This window comes from Aplysia californica, unplaced genomic scaffold, assembly GCF_000002075.1.
Source record: "Aplysia californica isolate F4 #8 unplaced genomic scaffold, AplCal3.0 scaffold00065, whole genome shotgun sequence".
Taxonomy (NCBI): domain Eukaryota; kingdom Metazoa; phylum Mollusca; class Gastropoda; order Aplysiida; family Aplysiidae; genus Aplysia; species Aplysia californica.
This window is the reverse complement of record NW_004797335.1, coordinates 1,932,550-1,953,590: the sequence shown is the minus strand read 5'-3', so window position 1 is coordinate 1,953,590 and position 21,041 is coordinate 1,932,550. Positions and strand designations below refer to the sequence as shown.

General features: G+C 41.1%; 1 protein-coding gene across 4 annotated transcripts in view; it reads left to right on the top strand.

The window, feature by feature from the left end:
* Positions 1-21,041, top strand: part of LOC101858697 (multiple coagulation factor deficiency protein 2 homolog) — a 43,789-nt gene that overhangs the window by 1,906 nt on the left and 20,842 nt on the right. For 3 of the 4 annotated variants that reach the window (XM_005093521.3, XM_005093522.3, XM_005093525.3), the window contains exon 3: positions 11,859-12,019. In XM_005093521.3, the coding sequence (XP_005093578.1) occupies positions 11,859-12,019 (161 nt within the window). Of the gene's footprint in view, positions 1-11,858; positions 12,020-15,505; positions 15,913-21,041 lie in introns of those variants that run through there. The other variant, XM_005093523.3, reaches the window with a different exon arrangement.

The following is a 21,041-nucleotide window of genomic DNA, read 5'->3' as shown; positions in this document are numbered from 1 at the left end:
ACACACAAATCAGAATTAGAAAGGCGAACTATGACGCAAAATACCTTTGAAGTTTGGTGCCAGGCGGGATTAAACTGTGCATGCAGAATTTTTAGAATAATTATCGCTGCTAAAAATTAATTTAATTATTTTCGGAATCAGCATATCAAAATAAGCAAAGTGGCTCGCATGGATTTGATGCCATATTTAAATTTAAGCAAACTTCGTTTTTGATTGTCAATTTTGAATCTGAAGTCATGTATCAAGGTCATCTGACGTCACAGCAGCTAGGTCTAGGACTACACTCAGCATAATGCCCGTGGCCCGGTTAAAAAACCGTTGGTCATTGGTGTTGGCTCCTTCCCTGAGCCGGTGCTAACCGTTGGTGTCGGCTCATTCCTAGAGCTGGTACTGGAGGCCTGGTGCTAGTACTGACACCTCCTTTGGTAGAACCAGGAGTTCCGGTACTGGGTACCGGTACCTGCCCATCCCTAGTCTCCAGTCTGACTTCAGTAGCAGTAGATTGTAATATCTTTAATCCTCCCCCCCCAGATGTTTACTCACAGAGCCTTGAGTAATCTAAAAAGAACACAGGAGTCTCTCATTTTTCTGGCAGTCACATGTGGTTTTTAGGAAGTTCTGTTATTTATTTAAACAGAGTTGAATTGCTTCAATTATGGGGGGGGGGGGTGGAATTATACGTTTTGACTGTGTTGCCCTGCAATGATCATTCTTAGTGGGTTTACTCATCTTCAATATTCTTCTGCCAAGGTGTCTTTAGTTTTTACAATGAGGGTATGGAACGGTGGAGTTTTTCATCTTTTCTGAGAAAAAATTTGGTCTTTGATCATGTAAGCCCTGGGGTTATGGTTGTAGAATTTTCAAAATTTGGAGAAATAAAATGTGAACCATCGAGGTGAAATCAGGCGTTCGTCAAAGTAATGAAATAGAAGAAAACATTTTTCGTCCGGTATGGTAAATTTTATTAAAAAATGCTTTTGGGCTCAACACCTTTTATGTGCTCTTATAAATATACGTTTCTGTGTGGATGTTCTGCCTAGATGCAGTGTCTTGTACTTGGTAGGTCTCCCTTGTGGAGCATAAGCTTCCAACTTGCGCTCTCAAGTCCTCCAGTAATCACGATCCTGGTCCATTCTCTCCAGCTATCACTATGAATGTCTGCTACTCCTTGCTTGGGTGTACATTCACATCACGACACCCGAGAGTCTTATTATAGTTTCTCGTTTCCTTTTATCTTGTGGGTTCCAAGATAAAGCTTGTCTTGTGGTGTAGTCTAAAAGCGTGAGGCTCAGTCCACCTCCATCTCCTCGAGAGGATTTCTTCTTCAACAGGTTGTTGTGTAATTTGCATTCATGGTTCCTGGTTCTATGTCTTGCCAGTAGGTCAGAAGAATTCTTCTTTGGCTTTGGTTGGCAAATGTCTATATATTTTCTTCAATATGATGACTTTGCCTCTGATCTAATACATGTACATGTTAAGGGATGAGTTTGGCATATATTCAAATGCAATATAAATAGTTTAAAATAATGAGAAGTGCTCTCTCCAATTCAGTGTCTTCCATATCCAACTTTACCTATTGTAGTGAGTGGGCAAACATGGAAATTCCTGAAACAATCCAAGTTCAAGAGTACTCAGTTGAGAATTAGATCCTAGGCCATCTATATTTGCTGTTCAGTAGCCATTGTGCAGCTTTTGCGAGACCTCTTGCTTGCCTGGATAAGCTGTTTCCAAGTCTGTCTGTTGCATGCGGGGGACATACCCTTTTGTGGGTAATTATGTTTATCACATATGTCCTATAAACATATTTGCCTGTTGTGCATGACATCAATTTTTCCTTGCATGCATCTTGCACTTGCACTGAAAGCATTGTCAGTAGGGGTTAGGTTCCTTGATGGCCTTTGGGGGGTCAAATACACTCTAAAACATCAACGTGCTAACTACCAGGAGCAGGCCACATCAAACACGGTTGGGTTGATTTAAATCAGTTGATTTTTAAAATTTAAATCAACTTGATTTTTAAAATAAAAATCAGTGATTTAAATCACTTTTATTCCGTTTTTACACATTTCAACATTCAGAATTCCTTTCCTTGGTTTCATAAAATAGATATAAGGTTTAGTAGACTAATATAATCATGCTTAAAAGTCTGCTTTCCCCCCTTTCACTGTAAAATAATACAGTGTTCAATTTACTTTTTCTTCCATACCCCCAGTGGGTCGGGGGGATATAAATAGACCCACTGCTTCGTCTGCAGAAGGTGCAACCCCCTCAAAGGCGGAGTGTCGCACGCGGACCCCAACCCTCTGGGATCCGTGTGCGACACTTACTCTGGTGTATCCTCCTCTTCTCCTTCCTTCTTTCTTTCTTCTTCTATCTTTCCTACCACCTCTGACCTCATGTGCAGCAAAACGAGAGGTCACCCATCCCACAGAGTGGGCGCCTTGTTGACCATGAGGTGCGACCCGTGCGGATGGAAACCGGGTACCTGGCGGTTGAGGTGATATCAGTCCACGGACTGTCCCTCGCCAACACACCTCTCTGGCCCAGGTTTTCGTCTTAGACGGGAGGGTGGCACGGCCCATGCCACTCAATCGGTTGAGAGCTGAAACCCCATCAAGCCCTGGGTCAATCTTGACGGGAGGGTCTTGTACTTTCTCGTTGAGAGTATAGCTCCGGGGTAGCCCTGGCACAGCTCTGGTCATCCGAGCAATGTGTCCCCTTGTTGGGCTCCATGGCGGGCGGGGAGCCCCAGAGTTGAATCAAATGAAACACTCTCATGGATTCTAAAACTAAAAAAGACCCTTCCCCAGCTCCCAACATAAAAAATCTCGGCTCGCGGAAGCGGGTGCGGCCGCCGAGCCGAGCAAAAACTCCAAAACTGGAAAAAGGACCTTTACGTCTGCCTCTTTTCTCCCTTCTCCCAGGGAGCTTCCAAAGCAGCCGTACGTGGCCATCAGCTACAAAGAAGACGCACAGAAGAAGATCACTGATCTGAATCTGTTCAAGACGGGAGATGCACTAAGACAGGTTCTGGGATACATTCCTACGAATGTCCAGAAGCTGTCCTCTGGTGTACTCCTCGTCAAGTGCGCAACAGAGACTGAAGTGGCCAAACTTCTGAACATCACGACCTTCGGCAGTATTCCATGTACTTCCGAACGGTACCAGAAGTTGAATTGCTCGAAAGGCGTTGTCCGCAGCCATGAACTAAAGGGCTGCAGCATGGAGGAAATTGTGGCGAACTGCGAAGGTGTGATTGACGCCCGCCGGATTACTCTCCGACGGGGGGAGACCACCCTCGAAACCAACACGGTCATCCTGACTTTTGATTCGTGTCACCCTCCAGCCACCGTTCAGGCATCGTACTTGGTCTTAGACGTGCGACCCTATGTACCGAACTCTCTGCGCTGGTTTCAAGTGTCAGAAGTTCGGACATAGTCAGTCGAGATGCCGACAAGCAGCCGCGTGTCCTCGTTGTGGCAAGACCGGGCATCCTGAGAAGGAATGCAAGGCTAGTCCTTGTTGCCCCAATTGCCACGGCCAGCACACAGCCTTTAGTAAGGATTGCCCGACTTGGATTCAAGAACGCGCAATCCAAGAGTATAAAGTACGAAATGGCTGCTCGTTTCAGGAGGCCCGCAAAGCTACCTGCCTGCCAGTTGTGACCCCGGTCCCTGGCCGGTCATACGCAAAGGTAGCACGGGAAGCCACGAGGTCGGCAAGTCCTTCTACTGCTGACCTCCCAAAGCCCACGGTCAACAGGCATGTCTCTGTGACTAAAGCAAAAAAGGTTCTTCCTTCTACCGAGACACCTCTGACAAACCGCTTTGAGGTTGTAGGGGAGGACAGGGTGGATTCTCCCTCCGCCCTCTCTCCTCCCCCTCCCCCCTCCTCTATCATTTCCTCTTCTTCTTCCTTCTTCTTCTTCTTCTTCTTCTTCTTCTTCTTCTTCTTCTTCTCCTTTTTCTTCTTCTTCTTCCACCTCACACCTCATCCCTCTGATGGAGCGTGAGGTGCACCCTTCCCTCTCTTCCCAGCCAGGGTTGGGTTTATTTAAATCAAGTTGATTTAAATCAGTTGATTTTTAAAATTTAAATCAACTTGATTTTTAAAATAAAAATCAGTGATTTCAATCACTTTAAAAAAAATTAATTTTTATTCGGTTTTTACACATTTCAACATTCAGAATTCCTTTCCTTTGTTTCATAAAACAGATATAAGGTTCAGTTGACTAATATAATCATGCGTAAAAGTCTGATTTCCCCCCTTTCACTGTAAAATAATACAGTATTCAATTTACTTTTTTTCCCCCATAATTGAAACCAGAGCTGGGTTGATTTAAATCAGTTGATTTTTAAAATTTTTTAATCAATTTGATTTTAAAAATAAAAGTCAGTGATTTAAATCACTTTTTTAAAAAATGTATTCAGTTTTTACATATTTAAACTTTCAGAATTCCTTTCCTTGGTTTTATTTTAAACGGATATAAGGTTTAGTAGACTAATATAATCATGCTTAAAAGTCTGCTTTCCCCCCTGTCACTGTAAAATAATACAGTTCTCAATTTACTTTTTTTTCATAATTGAAAACCAGGGTTGGGTTGATTTAAATCAGGTCGATTTAAATCAGTTGATTAAAAATTTTTTTTAATCAACTTGATTTTAAAAATAAAACTCAGTGATTTAAATCACTTTAAAAAAATGTATTCTCTTTTTACATCTTTAAACATTCAGAATTCCTTTCCTTGGTTTTATAAAACAGATATAAGGTTTAGTAGACTAAAATTGCTTAAAAGTCTGCTTTCCACCCCCTGTCACTGTAAGTAGTAAAATAATACAGTATTCAATTTACTTTTTTTTCATAATTGAAATTAGCATTTTCTTTTTCTTTTTAGACAAACACAAGCGCGTGCTCACACACACACTGTAATAAAAATAAAATGCAAGTTTATCTATGCATAATTAAACCCCCCCCCCCACCTTTTAGACTGACATTTTCTTCATTTTTTGTCTGTAGCCATAATTCACTGATATAGCAGATTAAGGCTTTCTAAAATTGCAGTTGCTTAAATTAATCATTAGTTAAAATAAAGACAATGCATTTTGCACTAAAAGAACATACTTTTAGCCACCAAAAATCCCAAACTGTGTGGACATTAAAATTTTTTTTTAAAAAATCAAAAAAATCCGATTTAAATTTAAAAAATCTGATTTAAATTTAAAAAAATCACCAACCCTGTTCCCAGCTCCCTCCGTCTGCTTCACCCCCCCCCCTCCCTCTCCAGCAGACACCCCCCTACCCCACCACCAACCAATCCAGGACGGCAACCTAGAAAACACTCTGCCTCCCCCGCAAGGAGGAGTCAGAGTGTTTCTTCGAAGCCGGGGCCTTTGAGCTACAAATCAAAGACTAAAAAATCATAATGGCGGTCCTGCAATGGAATGCCGGCGGAATCCGACCTTCCATTGCAGAATTGCAACATTTACAGGCCACACTGTGCCCACGGGTGGCCTGTATTCAAGAAACAAAATTTGCCCCGGCTTCAACCATAGACTTAAGAGGATTTACTGCGTACCATCACATTCACGCGGAGAACCAGATTGCTTCCAGTGAAACCACCATCTACACTGACAACCACACACTCCACAGACAAGTACATCTTAAGACAACCCTCCAGGCTATTGCCGTATGGGTCACCCTGCACAGACCAATCACGATCTGCTCAGTTTATATCCCACCAAATTACCCCCTCAAAATAACCCAACTAAATGACTTAAAGGCTCAGCTTCCAAAACCCTTTATTTTGCTAGGTGATTTCAATGCCCACAGCCCCCTTTGGGGAGACAAACCTATAGACCAGAAAGGAAAAATAATAGAAAACTTTTAATTTCAAAATAACATCTGTCTCTTAAATGATAAATCCCCAACTTACAGAAACAGAGCCACTTATGGCACTTCATCCCTTGACCTCACCTTTTGTACCCCTGACCTAGTCCCAGATCTTGAGTGGTCTGTGCTGAATGACCGTACGGACCATTTCCCAATTCTCCTAAAAAACAATAGCCCCCAAAACGATCCGATCCCAGAACGCTTCAACTTCAAAAAAGCCGACTGGGACGGGTTTGCCAATCAATGTTCCAAGATTCTTAATCCCAATTTCGACCACAACTACAATAAATTCCTCGAAAAGCTTTTAGAAATATGCCACAATCACATACCAAAAACAAAAACAAAACCCCGGAGGAACAAGATCTGGTTCTCTTGGGAATGTGAGGACGCAGTAAAGAAACAGAAGGCAGCGTATCGAAAGGCCGTCAACAACACCACCGTAGAAAACAAGATCAATTATTTAAAGGCTTGAGCTGTGGCACGTAGATGCCTCAGGGAGAGCAAAAGACAATCATTCCAAAAATACATCTCCAAAATCAACAGCCAGACACCACTCAACCAAGTTTTCAAAATTGCTAAAAAATTCTTAGGTAGACGCACAGACACCATTCGGCACGTCCAGAGGCCGATGGAACCACAGCTGAAACACAAGTAGACATCGCAAACACAATAGCTACATCTCTCGCCAAAAACTCATCCCAAGCAAACTACAACACCACCTTCCAAAACATCAAAACTAACAGAAAAACAACACCTAAACTTCCACTCAAACAACACTGAAACCTACAACGCAGACTTCACAATAGACGAACTAACATCGTGCATCTCGGACCTGGGGGATACAGCCCCGGGACCGGATGACATCCACAACAAGATCATTAGACACTTACCCTCAGAAACACTCACACTCCTACTACACATATACAACAACATGTGGCGGTCGCACTCCTTTCCAGAGTCTTGGCGTCTCGCCACTGTCATTCCAATACCCAAACCAAACAAAGACCACGCACACCCATCCAATTACAGACCTATAGCACTAACGAGCTGTCTCTGCAAACTGATTGAAAAAATTATTCACAGGCAACTCATGTGGTTTCTGGAAACGACGGGCTCGCTGAGCGGTCTCCAGTGCGGATTCAGGAAAACTCGATCCACTCTGGATCACCTGGTCCGCCTGGAGACCTTTATACGCGAGACGTTCGCTGAAAGAGGCCATATGATCGCCATCTTTTTTTACCTAGAAAAAGCCTTCGATACAACCTGGAAGTACGGCATTCTTCGAGACCTGCATGCACTCGGCATACGCGGTCACCTCCCTGCCTTCATTGGCAACTTCCTGAAGAACCGTTCCTTCCAGGTTCGTGTTGGATCCTCTATTCGAAATTAAAATAAATTCCATAGTGAAAACCCTCCAAAGCAGCATAGACAGCTCGTTATAAGTTGACGACTTTTTTATATGCTGCCGTTCGAAAAATCCTCATTTGAGATCTATGGAAAGGCAGCTGCAAACGCAGCTGCACAAACTCGAAACGTGGGCAAACAATAACGGTTTCAAGTTCTCCCCGTCAAAGACGGTTGCAGTACACTTCTGCTGAACAGGCAGACGTGTGCTGCAGCCGGATTTGACACTATACGGGGAAAGGATTCCCGTCCAGGACCAAGCTCGTTTCCTCGGCGTCATTTTCGACAAAAAACTAACATTCATACCACACATCAAAGACCTTCGTGTGAGGTGCCAGAAAGCGTTAAACGCTTTGAAAATTCTATCGAATCCGGAGTGGTGCGGGGACTCAAAACACCTTCTCCACTTGTACATCTCCCTTGTGCGGTCCAGGCTTGACTACGGCTGTCAAGTCTACGGATCGGCAAAACCACACGTCTTAAAAATACTAGATCCAATACAAAACCAAGGACTCCGCCTCGCTCTGGGGGCTTTCCGCACTTCTCCGCTGGAGAGCCTCCAGGCCGAGGCCAACATACCACCACTCTCACTCAGACGCACACAACTCTCACTACAATACGCAGTTGAACAGAGCTCAACACCGGAAAATCCAGCGCACAACAGCATTTTCGAAACAAACCCAGAAACCATAAAAAAATTCCAAAACAACGAAAAACTCATCAAACCCTTCGGCCTCAGAATCCTTGAGGACCTCAAAAACTTACACTTTTCCAAACAAGACATCCAACAAATTCTTTTCCCCGACCTCCCTCTGTGGCACCTCACCAAGGCAAAAGTAGATTTACAGCTGACCACACACAACAAACAAAGCACACAAACCAAAATTTTTAAAGCAGAATACAAAAAACTAATAGATAAATACCCCGGTGCGGAGCTCATCTTCACAGATGGCTCCAAAAAAGACAATGAAGTGGGCGCCGCAGCCCTATCTTCCAACAGTACACACCAGAGGAGACTCCATCCTGAAGCCTCCATTTTCTCTGCGGAGGCCACTGCCATTGACATGGCACTGGACTCTGTAGAAAATTCACCTAACAAATCTTTCCTTATCCTTTCTGACTCTCTGTCTTGCATCACCTCACTCACAAACTACACACTCTTACACCCAAAAATAGTTAGGCTACAACAGAAAATTCATACACTATCCGAAACAGGAAAAAACATCATGTTCGCATGGATACCCAGCCATGTGGGCATCCGAGGAAACGAGCAGGTAGACGACCTGGCAAAGAAAGCTTCATCCCTTCTGCTGGGATCAACGACAAACACTCTTTCACAGACTGACTTTAGAAATAAAGTCAAAAAGTACACCTTCAGTCTGAGGGAGAGCCACTGGGAAAAGCAGAAAAATAATAAACTATATGAAATAAAACCCAAACTAGAACAGCGAAATCCTTCGGACCTCTCCAGAAGAGACGAAGTCATTTTTACTCGATTGCGCATCGGACACACGGCCCTGACCCACAAATACCTCCTACAGGGAGATGAGAAGCCGTTCTGTGTCGGATGCGGCACAGATTTTACCATTAGACACATCTTAACCAAATGTCTAGACTTTGGAGAGATCCGAAGGAAATACTATAAATGCAAGAAATTGCAGGACATTTTTTCCGTCGTTGTTCCCAGCAGAATTAAAAATTTTATAAAGGCCATTGGCCTTTATGGTGAGTTGTAGAGTGAATTTGATACTATTAAAAATTTTTATGTTAACTAGAAAAATTATTTTAGATCGAAAATTTATGTCTACACTGATTTTTAAAATTTTAAAGGCTAAAAGCTAACCAACCGTGCAGTTAACTTTTGCGAAAGTAAACAACTTGTGTTTCGTGCGCTCATATGACCTTAGCAGTTGCGAGCGCCGTAAAACCCAATACTACCATGACCTTTTTCTTCCATAATTGAAATCAGAGCTGGGTTGATTTAAATCAGTTGATTTTTTAAAATATTAATCAACTTGATTTTTAAAATAAAACTCAGTGATTTAAATTGTATTCAGTTTTTACATATTTAAACATTCAGAATTCCTTTCCTTGGTTTTATTAAACAGATAAAAGGTTTAGTAGACTAATATAATCATGCTTAAAAGTTTGCTTTCCCCCCTGTCACTGTAAAATAATACAGTTCTCAATTTACTTTTTTTTCATAATTGAAAACCAGGGTTGGGTTGATTTAAATCAGGTCGATTTAAATCAGTTGATTAAAATTTTTTTTTAATCAACTTGATTTTAAAAATAAAACTCAGTGATTTAAATCACTTTAAAAAAATGTATTCTCTTTTTACATCTTTAAACATTCAGAATTCTTTTCCTTGGTTTTATAAAACAGATATAAGGTTAGTAGACTAAAATAATCATGCTTAAAAGTCTGCTTTCCCCCCTGTCACTGTAAGTAGTAAAATAATACTGTATTCAATTTACTTTTTTTCATAATTGAAATTAGCATTTTCTTTTTCTTTTTAGACAAACACAAGCGCCCCCACACACACACACTGTAATAAAATGCAAGTTTATCTATGCATAATTACCCCCCCTCTTCCTTTTGGACTGACATTTTCTTCATATTTTGTCTGTAGCCATAATTCACTGATATAGCAGATTAAGGCTTTCTAAAATTTCAGTTGCTTAAATTAATCATTAGTTAAAATAAAGACAAAGCATTTTGCACTAAAAGAACTTACTTTTAGCCACAAAAAATCCCAAAGTGTGTCGACATTAAAAAAAACAAAAAAACAATCCGATTTAAATTTTAAAAAATCTGATTTAAATTTTTAAAAATCGATTTTTAAAATTTTTATTTAAAAAAAATAAAAAATCACCAACCCTGACATCAAACCACCTGAAGTTGCTCAAAATCTAGACCTCTTCATTTGCTTACTTTCCAGAAATCTATGTGCATCCAGAAAGTGGCCAGGACAGGGCTCCTACATTTAAAAACCTGTTACGTGTCAACCATTAGTAAAATTGTCTTGCCTTGCAGCCATAAATTTGAGCCCTTCCATTTCTTTATTCATTGTGGAATGTAGCTTTTGCATTTTTACACCAATATACCTGAACATTGTGAGGTTTAGTAGAAGTGCAGCCTTGTTATTTTGTTACAAAATGTAATATCATTATTTTTATGAATTTACAAAAGTACTTTCTCTCCTCTTGTCTTGGAACTCGGCAAGTAGGGTGAGTGAAATATTAGTAACTTAGATGAGCTGAGGATGCCCACCAGATTTTCCTGTAAAGGATTGAGTTTTGATATATGAGGATAGGGTTGCAATTAAGACAAGCAGATATATTTGTTTATGATACATGAGGAAAGCAAAAGGAAAAATAATGCAGCATCAAGCCAGTAGATGTGCCGGCTACTTAGAGTCAAATCAGTGTAATGTGCACGGGGGGGGGGGGGGGGGGGGGTATAATGTCTCCCCAAGTGGGTGTTTGGCTGGTGCTCTGGTGTATTGTGGTCCTTTTTTCCTATCAAACATCTATCGTCCTTATCTTTCCTTCTTTTTTACACTTTCATGTTACTCTTCAGTGATGCCTGTAATCTTCGACTTTTATATGACATATATTGGGGGCTGTCGTGGTCTAGAGGTACAGTGTATGTTTGCCTCTCATTCAGTAGGTCCTTTTTTTCAAAACCTGATAGCGACAAAAAACTTTCTTTCCTAAAATGTTCTCCTTTTACTTCTTTTCCTGTTTTCTCGTCATGTTCTGTCTTCTGCTTTCATCTTCACTTTCTGCCCTGCTCCTTCTCTGGGCTCCTCATTATTACTGTCTTTCAGCTACACCCCTGATCTTTGGGTAGGTAAAATCTAACACCTACCTAGCTTTCTTGGATAATGGTAAAAAAAATATTGTAGATTCTGTGTGCAAGGTTGAGGACATTGAAGATCTCTTGATGGTCCTTGGTGGTAAGCTTCGACTGCTACCCAGGCAAAATTCAAAATTAATTACGAACAAAACTGAAAATATTATTATAAGTATAATAACATAGTGTACCTTCGAAATCTAAATGTGGCTGCCTGAAGGCAAGGGGCCCAACCAGGCTGGAAAAAAGGTCACAGACTTAATAATCAGTTACACTGCAGGTTGAAGAACTAGCTGTCGGGTACCCGTGTGATCTAGCAAGGGAATGCAAAGAAGAAGATGTGACCTATTTGTGTTGCAAGTGCAGTAAAACTTTTAACAAAATTCCCCTCCCCCCACCACAAAAAACATAAACAAAGCCAAGCTATCCACCAACCACATTTGCCTGTACTCAGGGGGTTATGCTGGGTACTTTGATGTTGGAGGTTAGCCCTTTACCTCAGGCCTAACAAACCCCACAAGTTTAATGAATAATGGTTGTGTTTCCCTTCGAGGGTGATTGGAGGTTGTCTCTGAAACGTCTTGCTTCTTTTCTTTTACTCAGTTGTTTCTGTCCATCCATCCTTGCTTCTTCCCTGCGTTACATGATCATTATTGTGTCGGTGTGTTTCTCTCGACTAAATCTCTTAACATTTTGTTCCCGTCAGTCACATCCTGGAGCATCTGGAGAAGGTGGTGTCCACCAAGTCCAAAGACCAGATGACGGAGGAGGAGCTGGAGTTCCATTACTTCAAGCTCCACGACTATGACAACAACAACAAACTGGATGGAGTGGAGATTGGTAAAGCTCTCACACATTTCCATGATGGTGAGTGAAATTTTTTTTCTCTAGACATTTACCTCTACTGCTCTCTCCTTCTTTCTCTCTCTTCTATCTCTTCCTCTTCTCTCCCCCCCCCCCCCCGTAAATCTTTTGTTTCGTCTAGGTGTTTTGGACAGTTTTACTGCTTTTGAATACATGTGTCCTCTTTTTTCGTAGCATTTGGCAATTTTTCCTCTCATCTTGGCTTTTTTTGTTGCGGTGAACATATATTTCATTTGTTTACTTTATGTTATAAAGTGCTGTTTCTCTTAAAACAGCACTTTTTTATGTCTTTTCCTTGACTCTTTTGGCCTTTCTTTCGTGAATGTGAAGGTAAGTAAATTTTTTGTTGACTTTTTGTGCACTTGGACACTTTTTTCTGTGGGACGAGGTTCTTGATTCATATGGACTCTGGCCTATTGCACCTTTACGCATGCTTTACGGTAAGTGATAAATAAGTTGAAAGCAGTGATTAGATGTTGGTGCATCGAAACATTTGGATGCATCAAGGTCTCTTCTGAACTCACTTCAGTTTCATGCTAAAACACCCGTTTGCTTGGCTTGATTTAAGCTTTAATGAGGCTGCATCACTTCATAGTATGAAGAATTTATACAGTGGAGCAAAATACTCTTTGTTTTATTTTGATATTATTTACGATTTCTCATTCCTGAGTCTATGATGTGGGTAGCGCGCCGGGGTGAAGATACTGTCAAAATTATAAAGGGAGGTAAATAGGTAAGTGCGCATATTTGTGTTTGTTATCTCCCTTCGACCATGTTGCGATTGATGCTGCGATTTAAATTTAAAAACCTTGTTACTTGTTAAACAGGCAGCAGGGAGAAAAATTATTTAAAGTATCCATGCGAATATATTTAACTTAAATTTATATCCCTGGGTGGGTAACTGTTCATGCTTGCCGCTGGAGATCTCGGTAAAGATAGTTGTCACCATATGTGCTTTTTAAAATCAAGGCGTATATCACGCTGCTTCCAGAATGGTGTCAAGAATTCAATGATGAACCCCCAACTTCCTACCCAAACAGTACTGTAAATTGTTTAGGAGAAGTAGTTGATTGTTGACTTTTTAATGCTCCTTCACTCCTCGACTTTCTAACCGCTCTATTTCATCTTACTGGCCAACGTGGAAATGCTCTTTTTTCATGTGCTTTCTGTTATGGATCTCTGGTTTTTCTTTTGACAACTCGGATTACCATATTGGTGCATAGGTCTCCTCAGATGTTCTGTTTACGTTGTACCGTCAGTACCCCCCCCCCCCTAAAAGAAAGCATGCCAGTCTTGCCCCGGTCAAAGCGTTGACCTGTGTCGGCCCTTGGCTGACATATTATGCTATTGTAAGTCTTTCCTGAACATATTTGTGCATAGGAATAAAAACATTTGTTTTATGATTTTTTAATTTAACTCTGACTTTGTGTACAATAATGATTATGGAGAGACCCACTGCAAAGGGTTTTTTTGGTTGGGGGGGGGGGGGGGGGGGGGACTGGAAATAAAGAATGGCATAATCAGAAAGTTTCACCTGGAATATTTTATTCCGTTTAGTATTTTTGTTATTTTGGATGAAAGGGCAGCATTTAGAAACTGCATTAATCCATTAGATAACTTTTACGGTCTTAAGTCATAGGCTTGAAATGAGATTGTCATCGTGGTGCGCGAGCCATGCAGGGTTTGTGGGTAGCATTAGCCCAAGTGTGGAGAAATCCGCGGTTCGTCTGTGTGAGAGCGCCCAGTGTTGTTGCCTTTCACGTTCTCCCCGAGTCCATAAGTTGATTAACCGAAATGTCAGGATTTGAGAGTGGGTCATGGGGAGGCTGGAGAGAGCTTCTCGGAGGCCCTGACAGCTAATGCAGGAGGAAAAGACGGAGAAAAAGGGAAGCTTCTAATGTTTTAGATACAAAGAATGGAGTGGAGGTGGGAAAGGGGGGGGGTGAGATGGAAAAAGAAGGGGGGTAGGGGGGACGCTGTTCTCTCTGTGTTCAGCGCTTCATTGATGTTCTAATCTGTAAAAATATGTTTTTACTTCTCTATGATTTAGACAGGGGTAACGGGGTAGTGAATCGGAAATATAATCTGAAGGGGGCTTTGTATTTTCGACTAATACAAGTGGTTGTATGATGACTATTTATAACTTTACACGCCCGTGTGTTTGTGGTACGACAACATTGCAGTTCGATGCGTTTTGTCAGTAGAGACAAATGCTTTTCTGAATTTTCTGTTTTGAATGTTGCCTCTTGTTGATAACCAGAGCTCTCCGTAGCTGCATGCATGTGGGCTTTCTTGCGGTTTGCCCTTTTTGCCATTTTTCTTATTGTATATTCTCCTTCTCGTGGTGAAGGCTGTCCACCTTCCCCTCCCCCTTTTTTTTTGTTTATATTTTATTGTTGCTCTTAGATTTGCACCAGTATTAATTTGCTATTAATGTGTTTGCACAGTCGCTAGTGAAAGCCGCGGTTGAAATCTCAGCTTTGATGAGTTCATCTTGACCTAATAAGATGTTTAGAACGGAGAATTCTTTACGTTTGTGAAATACAGTCGATACTGTCCAAGACAGCTACCCATTGTCGAGAAGAAAAGTGGGTGCTATAGACAGGTGGAAGCCATGGACAATATAATATTAAAAAAAAAAAAGAAAAGAAAATCTTATTATAATGTGTAGAGTGATATATGCTATACATGTGTAAACATTATATCTATATATACTATAATATTTATGTATATACATTACATTTACGTTTGCATATATATATATATATATACATTACGTATAACCAGACAATAATGAAGTTCAAATAACAATAAACAGGATGTCCAGAGGAAACTAAAAATATTCTCTCTGAGGATAGTATGGCGGGTCATCCACGCAGGGAGATCTGAGTAGCTTTCGGTATTACGTTGACAAACCAGCTGGGCAAAAATCGACGTTTTCCCGGATACGTTTAGTTAGTCGCCCCCATTTTAGATGGAAATATTGCCCCCTCCCTAAACAGAGAGACCCAACACTCTATGGGGGCCTGGAGGACCTGCGGCGAACAGCAAGCCCTCGCACCAGAGACCGAGATGTCCATTTAGAGATGAACGAGAAGAAGAAGAAGAAGAAGAAGAAGAAGAAGAAGAAGAAGAAGAAGAAGAAGAGGAGGAAGAAAAAGAAGAAGAAGAGGAGGAAGAAAAAGAAGAGGAAGAGGAGGAAGAAAAAGAAGAGGAAGAGGAGGAAGAAAAAGAAGAGGAAGAAACAGAAGAAGAAAGCCGCCCCTCTGTCCACTGTGTCTTTCCAGACGCGAATGCAGGTGGTTGGAGGGCGCGCCACTGGTAGTTCCTACTTCTTTACTTTCCATCTGTATTTTTGGGGGGGAGGGGGGAGGAGAGGGGGAGGGGGGAGGAGAGGGGGGGGTCTGTCTGTCTTACTTTTGCCCCAGCGCTAAATGACCATGATTGTGTGGATGTGCTTCTCTTTACTCACTTAAACCAACAAACCAGACGGGAATGAGAAGGACGACGATTACCTGGATGGTGATGGCAAAGACGTGCGTGTCCAGTCTGACGACAGTCTCGCCGAGACCGTTGACGAGGTCCTTGGAGCGTACGATAAAAACCTGGACGGCTATGTGGAGTATTATGAACTCAAGTCTCGTGAACAGAAAGACAAAGCCCCTTCCCGGACGGCCGGCTAAGATGGGCTAAATTGTAACACACATGTGCCCTATCATTAGCAAGACAAGTTTGATAGTGCGAAGGTATAACAAGGGGAAAAAACAACCTCCCAACAAAAACCAACAACAGCTCAACAAAATGGTAATGCTAAGGTAAAAGAAAACCAGGTAAAAAAATGAGAATGCTTTGATATAAGAAGAAAAAAAAAAGATACAAGTTTGATTATTCCAAAATGTAAGAAAGAAAGAATATAGTTTGATAATGCTTGAGTTACGAACACGTTTAATAATGCTAAGGAACCAAATGATGGCGTTAATGTTAATGAATGGCAGAAAGAAAGAAAATAGCTTGATAGTGCTAAGCTTTTTAGAAAGGAGAAAAGGCGCCATAAATACGACGGAAATGGGAAGCTTAATAGTTTGCCTATAAGCAAAGTAAGGAGAAAAGACATGCCACTGTTTTCTAAAGTTATTCTCCTAACCCATGTCTATTTTTGTTCATTGTTGCTGTTCATAAGCAATTTTGTGAGCCCACTGGCTTTGTAGAACGGTATACGTTCGTTCTGTATAAAAGGGTACAAGTCCCACCGTAAGCTGGATGATGATTAGAGGCATTGATAATAAAGATGATAGTACATGTATTATTATTGATAATATGATAATAATAATAATAATTATAAAAATGGTAATGGTAACAATAATAATAATAACAATAATAACTATAATAATAATAATAATAACAATAATAATACATGTAGTAATAATAATGGTATTTATAATGATAATGGTGATGATAATAAAAATGGTGATAGTAATTTAAAAGATGATGATAATCAAGATAATAGTATTATATTGCGCATATCCACGCTTTTCAGCACGCTCTGTGCGCTATTAACTATACAACGATAAGAACAAAGTACAATGTTAAATCAAAGATATTGGAAGGGCGCGGGGGGGGGAGAAAGAGAGAGAGAGAGAGGGAAGGGCGGGGGGGGGGGGGGGTAATTATTTATAGGTGAGCCGTAAAGATGGTCATTTTTGGTCCAGCGTTCGTGTTGTACTGCTCACGCTCTTCGCCTCTGCACGCAGAAGACATCAGTTCGACTACGGCAGGGGAGTGTGTTTTATCGAATATCTCCGTCTTCTGGAATACTACATCATTATCTCTTCAGGCCTAGACTGACACTGACAGACAGGATCGAACCAGAAAACGGCAAAAACTGATGAAAGTTGCATATAGATTTAGAGGACAACTCAAAAATGGTTCTTGATGCAGTAATATGTGGAGTTGCTTCTGTTGGTGTTCCTGGCTGCGAAGACTTAAGTACTTTGTGGACCAAAGAGATCAGGGTCGGCGCCTGACCTCACTTGAATTATGTTCTGCTTCTAGTGCTAGCTCTGAAATGGACATCAGCGATCATGTGACGTCGGTGGGGAAGTGTTTCGGCTCGCCGACTCCTAACCGTAAGGTCATGGCTTCGAACCCCGTTAGGGGCCCGAAGTTATGTCCTTGGGAAAGGCAATTTACACGCACTTTCCTCACTGCACCCAGATGGGAAGAGTACTCGGCTATAGACAGCGAAAGATTTTGTAAGTTTGTTAATGTTTGAGCTCGGTCAATCCCGAGCCTGCACAGTATACTACCCAGGAAGCCGAGAATGTTTCTGTTGGGGTAATATTGTAAGGCCCCTAGAGCATGCTATAGAGCGTGGATTTGAGCTATATAATTACAATTATTATTATTACGTTTATAATGTACCTGGCTGTAATCAGAGTTTCTTTTAATAACGCCTTGTTTTGTCAGTTTTGAGTTTGAGCATAATTAGATTATTCTCTGCGGAAATTTAAAGACATTGATCATCTATCTAGTTTGTGATAATTGTGTTGTCCCAATAGACGCCTGCGTCTGTGGTGTTGCGGTTTGGCCCTTCACCCTTCACCCTTCACTGACACATGCTGAATACCTGAGTTTTGTCCCCGTGTGGGGATACATTTTTTTTAACGGTCTTTCTGTTAGGATGTTTTGTCCCTCTCTGCCTGGGTTGGCCATGACAGACAGGTTCGGAGCCAGCCCCCGAAATTATCTAAGATTGTGTCGATGTGGGGCGTAAAAACTCTTTCACTAAAATAAAACAAAAAATCCCTTTTGACCATCGTGTTGTTTGCAGACGGGAATAGCACTCGGGAGGATTACCTGGACGCCGAAGGGAAAGACATGCGTATCCAGTCGGACGAGACTCTGGCTGGCATTATTGACGGTGTTTATAAGCAGTATGACGTGAACCACGACGGCTACGTGGAGTATTTTGAGTTTAAGCACAACAGACCGGCCTCTCATAAAGAGAATAAGGATAATAACAGTAGCTAATTTTGGATTCGTTGGCGGCGCTGTCACTTCGAGCCTGTCCACGGGTGGACGTTTTTCTTGGGGTTTTCGTTATATTAATGCTATGGTTTCTTTCTTCTTTTTTTTTTTTTTTTGTTGATTTGTATACTTCTGTGTCCATGTACATATTATACATGTAGTTGGGAGATTGTGCAGGCCCCATCAGGTCGACTCAGGTTTTTTCTAGTTGAACCATCTTTCATTTTTCCCCACGGGGGATCAATGAAGCTTAACATTTTTATCGTATGTTATCTTCCTGATGAACTGGCCTTCGTTATATAATGTCAATGTAAAACATGCTCAGGCGATTCATAACCTTGGTTGTGACAGTGGTGGGTTACAAAAGGCAGAAGTGCACTGTGTATGCGGAGCGAGTAGTCCAAGAATATGTCACGGAATGTCACTTGTCTAGTCACACCAAAGATAGAACATGATGATAGGATAGTCCGCCATCCAAAAAGCACCCCCACCCCACAAAAAACCCCCAACAAAACAAAACCCAAACTCAATGTGTGTATTTGTAGATGTTGCCACCGGAGCAGATATAAATGTTTTGTTACATTTCTCAAACGAAAATTACTTTGAGAACACTCGTAGTTCTTAGTTTTCTTAACCTTAGTGTACAAAATACGCCATACCTAAAAATAATCTCAAACGTGTCCACCGGCATTTAGAAAATTTTTTCCACGTCTCTTATCAGAAGTGGATCGTTTTGTTGTATTCTTTGTTTTTTCACCACATCGTTTTTATTTCAATATCCACGAAATTTGCAGTTTGCACTTGTGTGAAGATCATTGTTTCTCAACTTTTTGCTCGTTTATACTATACTATGTATTCCTGCTTTTCCACCTCACTGATAGAGTGGCATGCATGCAGATATTGTCATGTTGCTTTGTATTGATCACGTGCATGTTAGTCAGATCTTGCATGACTGATTGGCCTTTTGACCGGCAGTGGGCGCACAAGCTTTGTTGAGTGTCACAGCTTATGTGCACATTGTGGCTTGTCTATATATGTATTGCATACTATTATCTGATACGAGCTTCCCCTCCCCCCCCCCCCCCCGGCCTACAAAAGTTTGCTACGTTTCCCACAGAGTGATTTTGATGTACCATTATGGAAGGCTTTGTGTGTCCATTTTAAAGTTGACTGGTGTCTGTGGTGTAGTGGTTAGGTGCTTCTCCATAGCACTCTGGAGACTCAAGTTCGATTCCCGAGTTGGGAGAAGTTTTATCGAGCATCTCGGGTCTTTCTGCTCGGACATTTTACCCCCCACGACCCAGTTTGCCCCCCCCCCCCCCCACCCTTTGCTTGCTCGATCGAAGCCCGCCTCCTAAATGATATGAATTGTGTTGATCAGGATTGTAAAATGGACACCATGACGCATAGGTTTCATTTCTCTACATGAGAACAGGAGTGCCATGTTAGCCCGAAAGAACGGATGTTCATGTACTTCAAGTTAATTGCAATTTTTTTTCTTTTTAGTGTACTCAAAATTAAGACTAATGGACCCCAAGGCGTATTGGTATTGTTTCTGTGTCGTTAGACGAATTCCATGTTTTAGCTTTTAGGAGAAAGATGGTGTACGCACTTATTGGTTTTTTTTAATGTCGTTTTTTTTTAAAGGTAAACTTTCTACGAGTGAACAATTTGTTCTGGTAGCTTTACATAAGCTGTAATTTCAGAAGGATCCTGTCTCCTGAAACACACTGAGAGAATTTGTGTTTTTCTTTGTCGTTTCCTGTTGGCGTATTGCATTCTGAATGTCTTAAAATCTTTGTGTTGTCTAAATGGGGAAAGAAATGCCACTGTTTACTGCTTTTGTAATTGTTGCCCACCCAGTACAGGACAAGAAATGGAATGACATTGATATATTACGTACTTACTACTGATCTATCGTCTTGCCAACAGTACCGAATGTAGTTGTTAGTGGAGATGATCATGGTTGTTGTATTATTGCAGAGACTCGTGGGAATAGCACGGGTATGTGGAATATGTCAGACGACGATCTGGCCAGGTCGGTAGACGATACCCTTTCTCTCTATGATGATTCTATGGATGGGTACGTGGACTATCCAGAGTACAGAAAGAATAAGCGAGAAGTGCACGCGGGTCTCAAACATTTCTAGGACTGTTCCAGAGATTTATAATTGGTCGTCGCTTTATATGAAAGGCTGATTTTTTGCTAACGAAATCATATTATATTTGTACACCTCATCCAAATTTTAGATTCTCAAAAATATTTTTTTTGTTTTTTGCTTTTGTTGTTGTTGTTGTTGTTGTTTTACAAGCAGACACTAACGTTAATGGGAAGTAGCATCGTGTGTGTGTTTGTGCTTTGTTCATGTTCAGATTTATTCGTACAGACATTGTGACTTGAGTGCTTAAAGGGTCCCCTGGACGTTGGGGGAAACAAGATTTGTTTCGTTCCACGCAAATCGATTTAGTTTTTTAATAACCTGAGATGGATAGACTACATATTTTGTGTGTCTATGTACGTGTTCAGGATGTTGTATTTTCATTTTAGGAATTTGGGAGTAGATGTATTCTCACAACTGCAAGCTTTTTCTGATTTACATTTCAGTGTGCTCGTATTTTGTTTTGCGCTATGAGTTGTAGGATGTTTATTTTAAACCCCATTGTTTTAAAACATGTTGACCCTCAGAGAACTGGGAGTATTTAGGAAATTTGGAAGATACTCCAAATTTTAGACAATCAGCTCATACATTTGTGACGCAGACCTTTGTTACGCTGACAGATCTGAATGTTGGCAATGTATCCTCTGGCGTTTACCCATTGCGCATGTTCCGATCCTGTTCTTGTTCTGCCGGATGTAAATATGTTCACTTGTGATTAGTGCTGGCAATCAGGTGTGATGACAACAAGTGGACCCCTGTTAACGCAGTCTTCTTTTTACCTTACTCCCCACTACCGATTTTTTTTCTATACTCGCCCATCTCTGGTTTTTCATTCCGGT